This window comes from Chelonia mydas, chromosome 7 (assembly GCF_015237465.2).
Source record: "Chelonia mydas isolate rCheMyd1 chromosome 7, rCheMyd1.pri.v2, whole genome shotgun sequence".
NCBI lineage: Eukaryota > Metazoa > Chordata > Testudines > Cheloniidae > Chelonia > Chelonia mydas.
In genome coordinates this window covers 83,954,464-83,973,334 of record NC_057853.1, presented here as the reverse complement: position 1 = coordinate 83,973,334, position 18,871 = coordinate 83,954,464, and the positions used below count along the sequence as shown (strand labels likewise).

General features: G+C 41.3%; 1 protein-coding gene across 16 annotated transcripts in view; it reads left to right on the top strand.

Annotated features, from left to right (window-relative positions):
• Window positions 1–18,871, top strand: part of MICU1 (mitochondrial calcium uptake 1) — a 213,971-nt gene that overhangs the window by 120,398 nt on the left and 74,702 nt on the right. For all 16 annotated transcript variants that reach the window (XM_043552131.1, XM_043552124.1, XM_043552121.1 and 13 more), the window contains one exon: window positions 8,643–8,840. In XM_043552131.1, the coding sequence (XP_043408066.1) occupies window positions 8,643–8,840 (198 nt within the window). The remainder of the gene's footprint in view (window positions 1–8,642; window positions 8,841–18,871) is intronic.

Genomic DNA, 18,871 nt, shown 5'->3' with positions numbered 1-18,871 from the left:
TATGTTAATTTTCCCCAATCAAAGTAACATCCCATCTCCAATCATATTTGATTTACACAGTTTGACTTTTCAGGCGATGATATCATCCATTGGAGGTAGGGTGAGACAAAACAGATCTGATTTCTGCTATGTGTAGGTACACATGTTCGCTCTCTTTCAGATTAGGGGTGTGTTGTTTTTTTCTTGGACCACAATTTGTGTGGAAAACAGGCTTAAGAGCTCTGAAACTAAAAAACATCCTTAATTGCCAAATGATAGAAAACCTCCAGAGTTGTAAGACTGATGAAAAAGAAAGGTGAATGCATTCACAAAGAGAAGGAGGTAATTAGCTAGTTGAATGATGAGACACAGTATAAAACAAGGGAATAGATTCAGAGGAAGAAGGAAAAAAGGTTACTCTACGTTTGTCTCCATTATCCATTTGTACCAACATGATGCATCAGTTATTATTTATTATATATTGGGTTGTATTTCAAATGTTTCATTTTCCTCCAGAACAAGAGGACACAACCAAATATTCAAAAGTATAATTAGATACACAGAGTGCAAACTAGTGATGTGGCCAGTGTTTTGAACATCGACTCTCTTAAACAAATATTAACCATATCCTATTTCAACAGTATGTTTATGTTCTCATCATAGCGTCTGAGTGCCTGTCTGCATCTCTTATCGAAAAACTAGGCTAAGATCTAATGTTCATCCAAGTCCTCTCCCCTCAAACTCCACACGTTTTAAACAAGAGGCATAACATTTTAAGCTCTTATGGAGGTTGCGACATTCTGGCATTTCTGCTGAATTCCTGGATGAATAATATGTCTTCTCCACGGGAAGTAAAGTGCCTTTGATCCTTTTCCTGCCTAGGTATATTAAGAAAAACAAACAAAATCAGTAAGAGTAATATCTTACACTCTCTATGCAAAAGAATAAATGGACACAAATCTGACATCAGGAATCATAACATTTCAAAAACCGGTAGGAGAACACTTCAGCCTCTCTGGCCACTCAGTAAAAGATTAAGGGTGGCAATTTTGCAACAGAAAACGCTTCAAAAACAGACTCCAAGGAGAAACTGCTGAGCTTGAATTAATATGACAAACTAGATTACCATTAACTTGGGTTTGAATAGATACTGGGAGTGACTGGGTCATTACACATATTGAATCTATTTCCCCATGTTAAGTATCCTCACACCTCCTTGTCAACTGTCTAAATGGGCCATCTTGATTGTCACTGCAAAAGTTTTTTTCTCCTGCTGATAATAGCTCATCTTAATTAATTAGCCTCTTTCTCCACCTTTTCATGTTCTCTATATGTATGTGTATATATATCTTCTTACTATATGTTCCATTCTATGCATCGGATGAAGTGGGCTGTAGCCCACGAAAGCTTATGCTCAAAATAAATTTGTTTAGTCTCTAAGGTGCCACAAGTACTCCTGTTCATCTTACACTTCCTAATAGTTTAACTTCCAAAGCAATGTTATATAAAGCAAAGTAACAATTGAAGGTTATCTTTCAGTTTCACTTTCTAAGACTACCTTGCTTCTTCTTTTTAGTATTTTGGTTCCAAAACACATTAATCTACTGTTCTGTAAAATACTGCATATAACAAATAGTCCTTCACTGTGACAATTAGGAGTCATGTCATTTTTTTCCTGTACAATATTTAAGCCAACCCTGAACTATGGAGGGGCATAATAAAAATTCGTTTAGCAAGCACCTCTAAAGGAGATATAGAAAAGCATTGTATGAGCAGTCTGTAATTTTTACCATACTTTTATAACTCTACACATTATAGCTCTACACACCACCGGTCAGTATTTCATAACAATAAAAAGCAGAAACTACCAGTTGTGTGTGGAAACACAGGATTTAGTGTCAGACTAAGCAACTGTACCTTTGAGTCTCTTTAATGGAGAACAATTGGAAAATATGTATGCTCGTGAAATGGTACTCCAATTGAGAATGTCCATGGATATCTGAGAACACAAAGGTATCTCTGAATAATCTAGTCACAAATTTTTACCATATATTGATTAATTTTAGAGAGACTGTTACAAGATATGATGATGATGATGATATGTATTATTCATTGAAAACTAGGGCCAGAACAGGCGAGTTTTTGTTTTAATTTACTTTGTTTTCTCAGAGTAAGGAAATCTTTGGGATCCATTCTGCCCCATATCACTTATGGATATAGTATCACTGCTATTGTTTACTTCAAAGGAAGAGCTGTGTAACATGCTTTACTTCCTCCATCTTGTTCATTTGTTACAGTTATGCACATAATAGTGTGTGTATAATTCCCAAATAGTATGGATTGAGGTAATTGCTTGTAAAATGAAACTACAAGACTATTGCATCAATCCATCTCTTCCGGAGTGGAAATCTGAACTCAGAATTATTACCCAAGTTATGGCCCCATTCATCACTTGCAATAGGTGATAGGGGGGCTGAGCCCTATCAAGCAAGGTTAATAATTCCAATTAGTCACGCTCTGCACCTGGGGGATGATTGATTACCTCCTGGCCAAAGAAGGTGGAACTAGTTCTTATAAGTAGACTGAGGGAGCTCAGTTAGGGAGACAGGTGTCTCTGGTGTAGAGAACCCTGAGATAGGGTTTAACAGACAGGAAACACAGGAGGAAGAACGCTACTGGAGCTGGTTAGGTTCCTTCAGGGGAATCCCTAAGGTAGGGCCAACAAGAGAAGGGCAGAAGGGGGATTAATTTAACGATTTGTTTGGACTTTGATTTGGATTTGTTTGTGCTACCTCGGAAGGGCTTTAGACTTTCATGTGACTTGGCTGGAGGTGAGCTGGGAGAAGACAAAGGCTGGGAAAGGCCTTTGCAGGGCAGGGAAGGGCCCAGTAGAAGGTTCCAGAGACTAGTTCTTGTGCAGTGCTGTGACTAGAGACCAGGGGACCAACATTGTGAGAACATACTATTACGCTACTTGCATGGTGCCAGGTTTCATAGTGGTAGCCATGTTAGTCTGTATCGGCAAAAATAAGGAGGAGTCCTCTTTTTTTTTGCTATTACGCTATTGTATCCCTAAATACCACTGGCCTGGTTTTCAGAAGTGTTGAGCTCCCTCATTTTCCATCAGCCCATACGTATCAGAAACATTCTATTTCCTACCATTCATATAGTTCCTGAATATACCACTTCATAGTCATTTGACCATATTTAACCATTCCAAAAAGCTTCTTACACTACATTTAGTAATCAAAGTAAGTTTAAGAATTTTTACATCCAGCTAAAATCAATCATTGTTGAATGTTGATAAATGAATTTACAGTACCTTAAGGAAAAAAAGAAAATAAATAATGGATTGCCACAAAAAGGCTGAAGCTAAGACAGTATTTAACAGAAATCAAGACTTTTTCTTATTTTGGGGTTTTTATGTAAAATAAGTGTTCTGAGGATCAAAATTTATAAAATACTTTGAAGATGAAAGTGCTAAATTATTTTAAGTAATCCCAGTCCACATGATTTGCAAAGGGAGGTTTCAGGTGTATTAAGAGCACATATACAAGCTGTTAAGGATATGAATATCTATTTATGCTAAGCTTTTTACATGCTTCCATGTATATACAAAGGAATAAAGGTTGTATACATCACCAGTATAGTTTGATGAAGACTGTAATCTCCCCAAAACTTAAATCCACAGCTTTCCAGACAGCAGTTGAAAGGAGCTGTATGTGGAAAGTGGGAAGAGGCCAATATCTAAATGGCTGCAGCTATTTAAGAATAAGAACGCTGACTCCAGTGAATATCCAAAGAACACTCCTAGATTCAGCTCGTTTCAGATATCAGTATAAATGATTGGATATACTTTGCAAATAAACCCCCAAAAAACAAACTAAACAAACTGTGCTTCCTTTGGTAGGGATATGTGTATTTTTCAAGAATTTATGCTAATACACCCTGGAATATCATATGCCCTTTTGGGTATTTCAGACCAACGAGGGGTTGTCACCCTTGCTCTGCATCTTTGGGTGCCTCATGATGCTTTACTGCTGTAGCCCCCAACTGGGCTGCTCACAAACAGCCTACCAGCATGTAGGTCGCACCCTGAATGTTTGTGTATAGCCATAGCCCTGGTTCAGCAACTCTGATTCCAGTAGTCTGTCAGCAAACACCAGCCACACTCTATCTTACAGCTCCCTTGGTTACCACTTGCAGGGTGATCCCAGCACATACCCAATCCTGGATTTTCTCCCAAAATGAGTGTTCTGCACTGTCCAGCCTCTCCTGGCCTCTTCTCAAAGGATCAGTATTTAACAGTTTGCCACCCTAAATAGAGTTACCCATACAGTTCACAACACTGGTTTAGTTTTCATTAAAGAATAAAACAAGTTTATTTAACTACAAGGAGATAGGATTCAAGGAATACAAACACAACCCATTAAAGGCAAAAATGGTTACAAGAGAAATTAAGATAAAATACTTCCTAGTACTAAAACTTAACAAACTAGACTTGGTTCAAGGTGGAAGTATTTATACTTCCATACACATAAACCATGCATGTACTTTTGGACTGTATGATTTATTTTAGATGGAGACAAACAAAAGTACCATGATCCTTATTGGGGCCTGCAAACACTGCTATCATATAAATTGGGATGGCCAAACTGTGGCTCACGAGCCACATGCGAGTCTTTTACCATTAAATTGTGGCTCGCAGAGCCCCCCATGTCCTCCCATTTTCCACCTATCAGTCACTGGGGGGAGAAGGGGGACTTCACACCCTCTGCCTTGCAGCAGGGTGGTGCAATAGGGGCTTCTGCCCAGCGAGGAGGGGAGGTCTCGGGGCTTCTGCCCAGCGGGGATGAGGGGCCTTGGAGCTTCAGTTTTGCGGGGAACACCTGCCAGGGCTCAGGGCTTCAGCGGGAGCAGGGCTGAAGCCCCAACCCCTGGCTCCCAGCAGATGTGCCCCAGGCTCGAACTTTTGAAGATTGTCATATGTGGCTCAGAGGGCCAGTAAGTTTGATCAAGCCGGATATAAATTATTATCTCCATGAATGCGCTATTTCCTGTGTAACAGTCTGCCATGAGCTGAACACTAGCCTCTGCAGGAAAAAGTCCTTTAGAGATTCAGAGGCAGTGTGTTCCAAACCAATCATAAATTACATAGCTTCATACATAATTACTTACAGACCATCACCTATATCTGTATGCAAAACGCCTGTTAATGTTGGCAGTTTTGACAAATGGAAAATGAGGTGACTATGCTCAATGATATTAAAGGCAAAATGCTTCGGTTTACATTTTAGTATATTAAAAATGTGAATCCTCATTCCGATTTCATTCTTTTTTTGTTATACATTTTTTCTTTCCAAATTGTTTTAAATGACTTTTCTTGTATTGTAAGTACATCAAAATGTCTGTAATTTGGAGGACGCATTTAGGCTGTGGGGAGCATAGCAAATCAGTTGGGGCAAATGAAGTTTTAAAAGAGAGAAACCTGACTGCTTTTCATTTTTAGGGTGCAGCTAAGCCTGTATCTCTGATCTCCCCACCCCAGTTGGTGCTGTCCACTTATAACAAGGGTCCTACGTGCTTTCGATATTTAAAACCTTTTGCAGCTGCCACACTGCTTTTGTCCCCCATCCAGCATGAGGAGGAGGGAGAGGGGATTGCCAGCAGTGCAGCCAGTGTTTAATCTCCAGAAGTCTTCCAAGGAGAGAGAGGTGAACAGCCCTTCACTTCCTCCTTTCAAAGTATCCCTTTCCTATTGAAGCTAAGGTTTGCTCCACTAGAGTCCCTTGGTGTGGGCTGACGGAGGATGCAGGCATACTCTGAATATCATAGCAGTTTGCACTCCTTGGACATTGCTTTCTAAAAAAGGGAGTTTCAGAGGCAGTAAATGGTCAAACCTGGTAAATTGTTTTAATTTGAGAATGGCTGAGGCCTCTCTCTCACCCTTACCCTTTTTTTCTCTTGGGAAACCCAAAGAAGCCCTCTTCCTACTGAGGTTATTTCATGACTCAGAGGCTGGGGCCAGCAGCAGAAGGCTGTCATAGGACAGGCTGGTGAAAGGGCTAGGAAGTAGGTGTGTCAGGGGTTATACATCTTGTATGACGCATGCATGTGGCAACCCTGTTTGTGTATCTCAGGTAAAGTGTCATGCATTTCACACAGATTGAGACTCCTTCACTGAACAGCCTTTTCCCAGGTGAGGAAGGGGATTTGGGTTGGGAGCTAGAAGACCTTGTGTTTCTTGGTTTCCTTTTCAGTTGAGCGCTGTTAACATTTTCTGTACAGTTGACAACTCTTAGCACTCACCAAAGCCTCAGATTCTTATCCCAAGAGTCAGCAACTATCATTCACCCTTCCCATTTTACAAATAACAAGGTCACAGCAGGCAGGGCAGGGAATAGAATCCCCATCTGTAATATGATAGAACCTAGTCTCACCACTGAGCCACCCAGCCTTTTAGGCTGAACGTGCTAAATCTGTGGATGTGGCTGACCTCTCTGTAACCACTGCCCTAACCATTAGATGCCACTCTCCTTCCAGAACTAGGATCAGGACCTGGGGATCCGTATATCCAACAGCCCACTGCTGCCTCCGAAACACCTTTTTAATCCACTGGGAAAGTGTGTGTTGTCCACCTCTAGGGACTATTCCACATAGAGGATAACAACCTACTTCTGATACTAGTTGCTTGTTCAAGTGCAAGAGATCTGTGTTCTGTATTTGAAGCTCCTGAGTTCAAACCCTGTTGGGGAAAAATAACATATGATCATGTAATTAAAGACCATCTCAATGCTTCTGCACAGGGGGGCAGGATTAAGGTTGCATGGGTAGGAAATGCCAGAACTATGGTTAAATTTGCGTGCTTGACTGCAGCTTTAATTTTCTTTTAATAACATGTTTATGTATCTATGGGCAGAAAATGTGGACAGGGCACTGGACTTGCGACGAAGAAGACTAGGGTTCAATTCTCAGTTCTGCTACAGTGTTGCTTGATGACCTTGGGCAAGTCACATTCCTCCTTGTGCCTCCACTTCCCAATCTGTAAAATGGGCAGAATGATACTGACATTTGTACATCACTTTGAGGTCTATGGATGAAAAGTGCTATATCAGAGCTGGGTGTTATTTTTATGCTGATTATATTATACATACATAGTGAATTTTCTCTAATTAGACTGGACCTCCCCTTAAATTGGTATGAGGACCCTGGAGTAATTGTAATTGTTATAAATTCATAGTGTTTTTAAGGCTGGAAGGGACCATTAGACCATCAAATCTGACCTGTATAACACAGGCCAAAGAATTGCACCCAGTTACCCTGAATTGAGTCCAGGAATTTGTGTTAGAATTTAGTCAATCTATAGTCGAAGACATCAAGAGATGGAGAATCCACCACTTCGTTGGTAGTTTGTTCCAATAGTTAATAACTTAAAAAAAAACTGTGCCTTTTTTCTAATTTGAATTTATCTGGCTTTAACTTCCAACCATTGGTTTTTGTTATGCCTTTCTCCTCTGAAATAAAGAGCCCTTTTAGTACCCAGTATTTTCTCCCAGGCGTGGTACTCATACACCATAATCAAGTGACCTTTTTGATAAGCTAAGCAGATGGAGTTCTTTAAGTCTCACACTGTAAGACATTTTTTCCAGCCCTCTAATTCTTTGTGGCTCTTTTCTGTACCCTTTCCAATTTTCAACATCCTTTGAAAATGTGGACACCAGTATTGGGTCTCATCAAATTCTGTATACGAAGATAAAATCGCTTTGCTACTCCTACTCCCCCGTTTATCATACAAGATTCCCGCAGGCCTTTTTGCCACAGTGCAGCATTGGGAACCCATACTGAAAAGTTTTTCTGCTACCACCCTTAATCTTTTCTAGAGTTGCTGCTCTCCAGAATACTTCCCTCTTCTGTAGGCATGGCATGCATTCTTTGTTCCAAGATGTATGACCTCACATTTGGCTATATTAAAACATTTTGTTTCTATGGGTCCAGATACCCTAGCAATCCAGGTTGCTCTGTATGACTGACCTGTTCTCATTATTTACAGCTTTGACAGTCTTTGAGTGCAGTACTCAATTGGCTTAATTGTAACTAGTCTACCAAATTTCTCAGGAGTGTTCCTTCTGGTCATCTTTCTTGATGGTTGGGACATACTTCTCCCAGCCAAGAAACCAAGTTCTTTGGTTGGTTCAGGCAAGCTTACAGCTGTTCCTTCCCCTCATCCCATGCAATACATCTTGGGCTCTTGCCTACCACTTTTGAAAAGATAAGCTCCCCGTTGTCTACAAGTGACTCTGCTTCCCTAATGCTTTTGCTGGTAGCACTGTTCCCTGCGGAACAGGGTCAGCTAGGGCACCAGACTGGTTAAAATATGAAGGTAACAACCACGTTTTCAATGTATGTAACTGATTTTTATTTATTTATTTTTTTTAAACTGAGAATTGGAAAAAAATAAAAATCAAGATCCAGCCACCCTATGCACTGAAGTAACAAAGTAACTCCTCTTTGTACAGCTAACCACTTCACAGACTTAACAGTGACAAAATGGTCAAGAGTAACGCTTCAACCAGTTGGCACAGTTAACAATGATACATTGGCCAACACAAGTACTTCTTTATGATGCTATTTTCCTTGCTAACTACTTTTTTTTTCCTGCTTAGGTCCAGAGCATTATTCGCTCCCAAACCAGTATGGGAATGCGTCACAGAGACCGTTCTACTACAGGAAATACTCTTAAGACTGGCTTCAGCTCTGCCTTGACAACATACTTTTTTGGATCTGATCTGAAAGGAAAGCTGACAATCTCAAACTTCTTAGAGTTCCAGCGCAAACTTCAGCATGATGTTCTGAAGCTCGAGGTGAGAATTCGTTGACTATGGGCGGGGGCTGACTGAGATCAGTCATGGAGTGCCCTATTGTGGTGTACTGAGGTGATCACCTGAGGGCTATCTTCATGAGGGTGAGCGTGGGTGTGGGCAAGGAGGGAGAGCTGGTGCTATAAATGTATTCTAGCAGCTGCTGTGACATAGGAGTTATCATACTGAATCAGATTAGTGGTTCAATATCTTGTCGACAACACCAGATACTTCAGAAGAAGGTACAAGTGATCCCGCAATAGGGAGTTATGAGATAAACTCTACTCGGGCAGGTTATCTAATCCTCAATAGTTAGAGAGTGATTTGTGCCCTGAATCACGAGGGCTCATGTCCTTTCCAGAACTCTTGGATTTTTAAAAAATTGCTATTATAACTCTGGATAGCCTTGCTTATATAAGGCTATGGCTACACTGGCACTTTACAGCGCTGCAACTTTCTCACTCAGGGGTGTGAAAAAACACCCCACTCCCCCCCCCCAGCGCAGCAAGTTACAGCGCTGTAAAGCGCCAGTGTAAACTGTGCCCCAGCACTGGGAGCCGCGCTCCCAGCGCTTTAAGCTAATCCCCTCATGGAGGTGGAGTACCAAGAGTGCTGGGAGAGCTCTCTCCCAGCGCTGGCGCGCGACCACACTCGCACTTCAAAGCGCTGCTGCGGGAGTGCTCCCGCGGCCGCGCTTTGAAGTTTTGAGTGTAGCCATGCCCTTAATGTTTGGTCCTTTTCGGAATCCTGCTAAACTCTTGGTTTCAGTGACATTTTGTGCCAATAACTTTCTCAGGGTAACTTGCCTTGTGTGAATGGCTATCTTTGCATTAATTTTGGATTTTTCCGCCACTTAATTTAATTGAATGTCCTATTCTTGTATTATATGAGAGCATTAAAAAGCTCCCAGTCTACACATGCTCATATTCATTTATATGAGTTTAAGCACCTGTTGGTTTTTAAATGTAGCTATACTCAGAAAAGCAAGTATAAAAATAGCATTATGGAATTCCATGGTCACTTTCTCTCAATTTCCAAATAAAATCTACTCACTTTAAAGGTAAAATCTTTATTTTTCTGACTAGTAATCCTGCAAACTCAACCTGGGCTCTGAGTGACCAAGTGCAGTGTCTTACATTTCAGCCAGAAAGAACTATTTTGCAGGCTAAATAATCTCCTCACTTAAACTTGTGCAGCCCAGTTACTTCCAGTAAGGTGGCACAGGTGTAACTAGCTAAACCAGTAATGAACTCAAACAATTCTGTTTAATGTGCAAAAAGGAACAAAATCCAGTTGTTCTTTCTTCGCTGCTAATTGAAGTAAAAAGTAATCAATTTCTCATTAAATTAATCATTACAAATAATTAATCCTTAAAGTCAGCAAATGTGACTCTGAATACACACAGGGAGCAGATTGAGTTAGGAATATGCTATTTTTTTATACTGCCATTTTTCAGACTAGAACGAACTATATTTTTTAGTTCCTCTGTGGTGTATAAGTTGGAAATGAGAAAAATAAACATTATGAGTTGTGGAAAAAATGAAACTAGTTTCACAGTAACGAGGGTTATAAATGAATAAGGTTATTTCATGCTCAGTGACTGCAACAGCACCATATTCCCTGAGTTTTCCAAACACCAACATTGCCCCCTCTACGCCATGCAAAAACTGTCCCTGAAATTTCTTCCTTGCCCATTACTCTACCCACATAGTCCCTCCACTAACTCCCTCTTCCCCTTGTCACTGTTCTCAAAGCCTTACATAACTTAGCCCCTCTCCAGTACCTGCTTTTGGTTGTTTCATGTAATGGAGCACTGTCATGGATGGATATAAACTGTTCAGGCAGGGGAGGAAAGGTGGAGGAGTTGCACTGTATGTAAGAGATCAGTATGATTGCTCAGAGCTCCAGTACGAAACTGGACAAAGCCTGTTGAGAGTCTTTGGGTTAAGTTTAGAAGCAAGAGCAACGAAGATGATGTCCTGGTGGGCATGTGCTATAGACCACTGGACCAGGAGGATGAGGTGTAGGCGAGGCTTTCTTCAGACAATTAACTTAAGTTTCCAGAACACATGCCCAGGTTCTAATGGGGGACTTCAATCACCCAGCTGGGAGAGCAATACAGCAGTGCACAGACAATCCAGGAAGTTTCTGGAGATTGTTGGGGACAACTTCCTGGTGCAACTACTGGAGGAACCAACCACGGGCCATTCTCCTCTTGACCTGCTGCTTACAAACCGGGAAGAATTGGTAGGGGAACTAGAAGTGGGTGGCAACCTGGGCAGCAGTGACCATGAGATGGTTGAGTTCAGGATCCTCACAAAAGGAAAAAAGGAGAGTAGCAAAATACGGACCATGGACTTCAGAAAAGCAGACTTTGACTCCCTTAGGGAACTGATGGGCAGGATCCCTTGGGAGGCTAATATGAGAGGAAAAGTAGTCCAGGAAAGCTGGCTGTATTTTAAAGAAGCCTTATTGAGGGCGCAGGAACAAACCATCCCGATGTGCCGAAAGAACAGCAAATATGGTAGGCGACCAGCTTGGCTTAACAGTGAAATCTTCAGTGAGCTTAAACACAAAAAGGAAGCTTACAAGAAGTGGAAACTTGGACAGATGACTAGGGAGGAGTATAAAAATATTGCTTGAGCATGCAGGGGTGTAATCAGGAAGGCCAAAACACAACTGGAGTTGCAGCTAGCAAAGAATGTGAAGGGTAACAAGAAGGGTTTGTACAGGTATGTTAGCAACAAGAAAAAGGTCAGGGAAAGTGTGGGACCCTTAATGAATGGGGGAGGCAACCTAGTGACAGAGGATGTGGAAAAAGCTGAAGTACTCAATGCTTTTTTTTGCCTTGGTCTTCACAGACAAGGTCAGCTCCCACACTGCTGTCCTGGGCAACACATTATGGGGAGGAGGAGAACAGCCCTCAGTGGTGAAAGAACAGGTTAAGAACTATTTAGAAAAGCTGGATGCCTGCCATACATCCGAGGGTGCTGAGGGAATTGGCTGATGTGATTGCGGGGCCATCTTTGAAAGAGCAATATCTTTGAAAACTCATGGCGATTGGGGAAGGTCCTGGACAATTGGAAAAAATCAAATATAGTGCCCATCTTTTAAAAAGGAAAGAAGGAGAACCCGGGGAACTACAGGCTGGTCAGCCTCACCTCAGTCCCTGGAAAAATCATGGAGCAGATCCTCAAGGAAACCATTTTGAAGCACTTGGAGGAGAGGAAGGTGATCAGGAACAGTCAACATGGATTCACCAAGGGCAAATCATGCCTGACCAACCTGATTGCCTTCTATGATTAGATAACTGGCTCTGTGGATATGGGGAAAGCAGTGGATGGGATATATCTTCACTTCAGCAAAGCTTATGATATGGTCTCCCACAATATTCTTACCAGCAAGTTAAAAAAGTATGGAGTGGATGAATGGACTATAAGATGGATAGAAAGCTGGCTTGATTATCGGGCTCAACAGGTAGTGATCAATGGCTCGATGTCTAGTTGGTAGCTGGTATCAGGCGCAGTGCCCCAGGGGTTGGTCCTGGGGCCAGTTTTGTTTAACATCTTTATTAATGATCTGGATGATGGGATGGATTGCACCTTCAGCAAATTTGCAGATGACACTAAGCTGGGGGGAGAGGTAGATACACTAGAGGGTAGACATAGGGTCCAGAGTGACGTAGACAAATTGGAGGATTGGGCCAAAAGAAATCTGATGAGGTTCAATAAGGACAAGTGCAGAGTCCTGCACTAAGCTTGAAGAATCCCATGCACTGCTATAGGCTGGGGACTGACTGGCTAAGCAGCAGTTCTGCAGAAAAGGACCTGGGGATTACAGTGAATGAGAAGCTGGATATGAGTCAGCAGTGTGCCCTTGTTGCCCAGGAGGCATATTGGGCTGCATTAGTAGGAGCATTGCCAGCAGATCGAGGGAAGTGATTATTCCCCTCTATTCGGCACTGGTGAGGCCACATCTGGAGTATTGTGTCCAGTTTTGGCCCCCCACTACAGAAAGGATGTGGACAAATTGGAGAGAATCCAGCAGAGGGCAACAAAAATGATTGGGGCTGGGACACGTGACTTACAAGGAAAGGCTGAGGGAACTGGGCTTGTTTAGTCTGCAGAAGAGAAGAGTGAGGGGGGATTTGGTTGTAGCCTTCAACTGCCTGAAGAGAGGTTCCAAAGAGGATGGAGCTCGGCTGTTCTCAGTGGTGGCAGATGACAGAACAAGAAGCAATGGTCTCAAGTTGCAGTGGGGGAGGTATTATGCTATACAAAGCACACGGGTTCTTTTATAAGAGAGAAGGCAAATACGCCATATTTATTGAAAATACAACAGTTAGCATATGCTTTTCAGTCGCGCGCGCGCACACATACACACACACACTCACTCACTCTCCTGCCAGTTGATGTTCTTATAGATACCAGTCTGGATCAATCTAGTGGCCAGCCAGATTGGTCTTATAGGGGCGTCAGGCTTTGTCGGTCACGATCTGATGCTCCTAGAGTAGTGGCAAGACGAACCCAAAATCCCATGGCAAAGCACCCTGTTCTTATAGTTCTTTTTCTTTGTTGAAATCTATGGATTTTGCTGTGTCAGTTTATGACAGGTTACTCCTTAATTGGTATCTTTTAATGTAAACATTCCAAAACACCTCCGAGAGGGTTATCCTGTCCTGGTTCCGATTTAATCAACTGTCCTGTCTTTAGGGGTGCCAGCCTTCACCTCACGGTCGTCAACTTGCCCTTCCTTCATTATTGATGCGTGTTGATGATTTTCTGGTGTCGTTAAGTCTCTTTACTCCTTTTTCCTTGACCATCTGGCTATAACAATGGCCTTCACACCTTATCTTTTTCTGATTCATACATTCCTCCTTCACACAACAGTCTTTTTACAGAGATCTTTGAGAATACAAACAGTGTCAGTTTATTTTGAATCTCCTTAACATAGATACAATACAAGATCCTGTCTTTTACTTACTAAACCTTAAAAACAATGAAATGTATATTTAACTAGAGTGCCTAATTTGTAATACATATAGGAAACCATAGTAGACATTATAACTTATCCTAAAACAAAAGGGTGACCATAATCAGTCATAAGGATTGTTCTGGTCTGTCCCTACCTTAACATCAGTACAGACACTGGCAGTCTGTTAGATGCATTCCTACCAATGTCCCAGACGGTCATTCCTTTCTGCTATTCAAAAAGGGTGACTGGTAAAATGAAATCAAGACATACATTAGTACCAGTACCTCTATTCTTATATTACAATTATAAAATCCTGCTCCTACAGAGGTCTAGGTTGGATATTAGGAAACACTATTTCACTTGGAGGGTGGTGAAGCACTGGAATGGGTTACCTAGGGAGGTGGTGGAATCTCCATCCTTAGAGGTTTTTAAGGCCTGGCTTGACAAAGCCTGACTGGGATGATTTAGTTAGTGTTGGTCCTGCTTTGAGCAGGGGGTTGGACTAGACAACCTCCTGAGGTCTCTTCCAACCCTAATCTTCTATAATCCCCACCACCATTGCCTCCTCTACTCCACCAATGATGTTAACTTTGTCCATTCATTCATCAGCTTCTCACGCACACATCTCCGTGGTTTCGTTCATGTGATTTCCTATGTGAGGAACATTCTTCTGAGTTCATTCATCACTTTATTCACATTCATGTATTTCCTAAAGACCCATTTCTGCAATGAAGCGGATGGAGTTTCTAGCTGACTTGTAAATATAAGTTTGAAGAGTAATTATGAATAACTTGTCTTTATTTTAAAAAGTAGTAATACAACTTAACCTTGTATTACCAAAGCCCTGCAAAGCACCACCTTGATCTCTTGAGTAATTTTTGAACCCCTTCTCCTTGCGTTGACTTTTTGTCTTTAGGTAGTAATCTCCTTTGGGCAAGGCATGTTCCTTCTTATTCTGTTTAGAAAATGTGTAGCACATTATGGCAATATCAGAAACCAGTCCCAAAGGGTCACTCTCTTATATGGTCCTAATTATCCATGGCTGCTGCCTGCTTTAAAAAGAGATGGGGAGAGGAGGAGAAATCAAGCAATTCTGAGGAACACTTCCAATATATGATCAACTGGTGCCTTTTTTTTTGAGTGAGTTTAAAAAAATCACTATCAGTAATACTCAAGGTTGTTTTGAGTGCTATTACTGCAGAATAGAGTTTGAAGAAAAACTGTTTACTTCTCTAAAGGGATAGATTTATGTATGTTTCAGCCACTGATTTGAAACTATAAAGCAGCTGTTCTCACAGTGGGAAGCTCAGATTTTTCTTCCAGGAAAATGCAAAAAGGGACATTATCTTACTTTGGGCTCAGCCAACAGAAAACCGTCTATTGTATTTAACATACTGTATGGTCAGTTTCTTTTGCTGATTGCTAAGGTGAAAGAACTTTTTCTAGCTAAGTTAACAGCCTTCCCTGTTGTTGTGGGGTTTTTTTTATATTATCAAAATGTTCACACATTTCAAGAAAGTTTCAGCTGAAACTCCCTCTGAATAGAATTGTATCAGGTAAAGCCTGAATATTTTTCTCATTCTCTACAGGAGAAATGTCAAGACAACACTTAAGAAACACTGGAATAGTGAAGTCCTCTTCTTCCTCCTTTTGCTTACTTTTTAAAACTTAATTATTTTTAATAATTTTTTATTTTTAAATAAAATTTAAATTTAAAATATTTTTAATAATTTTTATATAATTAAAATATTTCCCATAATTTTGTTAAAATCTCAGCAATTTGCTCCATCACGGATGTGAAGAGTAAAAGTAACCACAGCTGGGGAAAAAACAGAAGCTTTTAACAGCATAATAGAACTCTCCTGTGGTTTGGGTACTTCCATGATTTATTTTCCTCTCCACTTATACCTTACTGCTTAGTTACAGTCTTTTAAATCAGAATTTGGCATGCAATGTAGTTTATGGTTCCCACTATATAAATTAAAACATGTATGAACTCTGCAGTTGATTGGTTGCCCTCCATATGTTGCTTTTTCTTACTGGTTAGATGATGTATTATAATGGTGAGTTAATGCAGATATTTCCTCCCTTGTTGTCACTCTGCAAGAGACAAATGCTGAAATGTTTCTCCTTTGAATAAGCAAGCTGAGCCATCCCTGTTTACTCTTGAGCAATGGTGTAACCAAGTACTCTATCCTGTTGGTATACGTAGTGTTTTGCCTGTATAATACCACCTGGATGATGGTGATCTACTCATTTGAAATAAAGGCAATTTCACATCATACTTTATACTATTTCTGCTTCTTAGCTTTTTCTTATAGGTGCCACTGAGGACAGGGTAAGGCGATAGAGGGAGAGGGAGATCGGTAAGACACTGGCAACCAGTGTTGTTGTTGTGGTTGTGTGTTTCTAAAAGAGGAACTAAACATTTTATTATTAATATTTCAGAAGGTCTCCTCCCTCCCTCTTAAAATGCTTGGTACCAGTAATGACTTAAAATTTAGTCTAATTTCTCTTCCAACTGGCTCCTTATTACTAGCAATGGGATGTGGCTACTAGCATCAAAACGTTGGTGAAGTATGGCTTGAGAATACCAACACCAATTTGCTTTAGTGTGGTATTTTTAGGAAAATTTACTGGCCATTATTTCCTGATGGCCTAACACTTGGGATGGAATCCAATTTTGACTCACCCAGTCTGTTCCATAGGTTTGCTGGCTCAGAATTAGTCTGCCAAATGTACATGGAAATGGTAGCCAGGCCTTGCACTTAATGTGGGACCAGCAGACGCTCCTGGTGCAAGTGCCAGGATTGCTCCCTGTCAAAGACTCCTTATCTAGTAGTGGAGAACAGAGATACAAAGTGAAAAGCAATGGGATTTTCTGAAAATGGTGTTACAACCCTAGGCCTCATTTCTATTGTCCTAAAATCCTGTTTCTCTTGAAGGGAAGAGATTGCTGTCGGGGAAAGTCAACAGCCTGCAGGATGACTCTGCATCCCTGAAAACAGTCCTTGTTTTCAGGGCCTGTCTTGGCACTCAAGTAGATTTTCTTTTTTTCTTTGCTTATTTTTAATAAAAACAAATTGTAAGAAGCGCCATTGGCACCTTGCTCTAAACAGAGCACATGCACACGCACACACTGCATGGAGTCCTAAAATTATCCTTTTTTAGGATTTGGCTTTATTGATAACTCTATTAGCAACAACAACAAACTTCAGCCTCAGGCTTCTCCACAAGTTTAGCTGTTCTTGGGGCTCTCCTGCTGTATCGCCTCTGTCCCAGAAAGATACTCCAAACCTTATATCCTGGCTGGAGCTAACAAGAAGCCAGCTTGAATCAGAAGTAAATACTTTACATCCTTATGCCGGGTTCCAGTTCCTGAAGTTAGGGTGACTCAGATGAATTCTTCATTCTTTTGCCAGGTCTTACAAATAACCACCGTTACGCCCTGTAAAATGTCATCTGAAATATTGTTTCCAATTCTCATCACCTATGGTCAAGAAAGATTAATTCAAATTGAAACAGGTGCAGAGAAGAGCTACTAGAATGACCAGGGGAAATAAAGGGCCTATCTTTTGAGAAGAAGCTGGAAGAACTCTACTTGTTTAGTCTCTCAAAAAGAAGGCTGAGAGGGGATATGGTTGCTCTGTATAAATACATCCGGAGAGTAAACACCATAGAGGGTGAAGAACTATTTAAAGGACAATGTTGGCTCAAGAAAAAATGGGAATAAACTGAAATGTAAGCCCATTGCTTCTTGTCCTATCCTCAGAAGTTAAGGAGAACAATTTTTCTCCCTCCTCCTTGTAACAGCCTTTTATGTACTTGAAAACTGTTCTCATATCCCTTCTCTGTCTTCTCTTCTCCAGACTAAACAAACCCAATTTTTTTCAATCTTCTCTCATAGGTCATGTTCTCTAGACCTTTTATCATTTTTGTTGCTCTCCCCTGGACTTTCTCCATTTGTCCACATGTTTCCTGGAATGTGGCGCCCAGAACTGGACACAGTACTCCAGTTGAGGCCTAATCAGGGTGGAGTACAGCGGAAGAATTACTTCTTGTGTCTTGCTTACAATACTCCCGCTAATGCATCCCAGAATGTTGTTTGCGGGTTTTTTTTGCAACATGGTTACACTGTTGATTCATACTTAAGTTGTGATCCACTATGACCCCCAGATCCCTTTCCACAGTACTCCTTCCTAGGCAGTCATTTCCCATTTTGTATGTGTGTAGCTGATTGTTCCTTCCTAAGTGCAGTACTTTACATTTGCCCTTATTGAATTTCATCCTGTGTCTTATGTTCCTAAAGTTCATGCTTCAGATGGTCACCTATAGGGGTCAGGGGTCGTTCGCTCCCCCCTCCCCCAATACATCCTCTGTGTGTGGGGGGGTTTTTTGTTTGTTTGTCTGTCCCTTTCCTCAGAAGTATCAGAGATGGCCATGACTAGACATGGGACACGGAACAGAGAGGGCCAGTTTTCTGAGGTGTCACTGAGCATTCTCTCTATCACATGCTTAGCTGGCTGGTTCTTGCTCACATGTTCAGGGTCTAATTAATCACATGGGATTAGGAATGAATTTTCCCCCAGGTCAGGTTGGTAGTTACCTTGGGGATGATTTTTCCTTCCTTTTCAGCATGGATTGGAGGTCACTTGCTGGGATTTCTTGTATGCAGATCATATCAATAGCATGTTGATGAACAAAAGCACTGATTAAGTGTCACTTGGCTGTCGATAAACCCTCAGTGATGAGTTGTAAGACTCCACATGTGGGCTCAATGGTATGGAACCCAAGAGATTGCACATTCTTAGGGTTACTGGAAGCGGCGATACTAGGATTCTTCAAGTATGAACTTACAGAATTTGGTTTTCTAGGAGGATCATTCGCTTCCTTGGACTGTGCTGGGTACTGACAGCTGGCACCACAAGAATGCTGATCCATTGCCACCCTTGCTGGGAGTTTCAGGATACATCTCACTTTAAGAATTCCCTGCCATTGCAGAGGCCTCAGGCATTGCTGCACCTTGGTCCCTCCTACTGTCTGTGGCACATAACAATTTA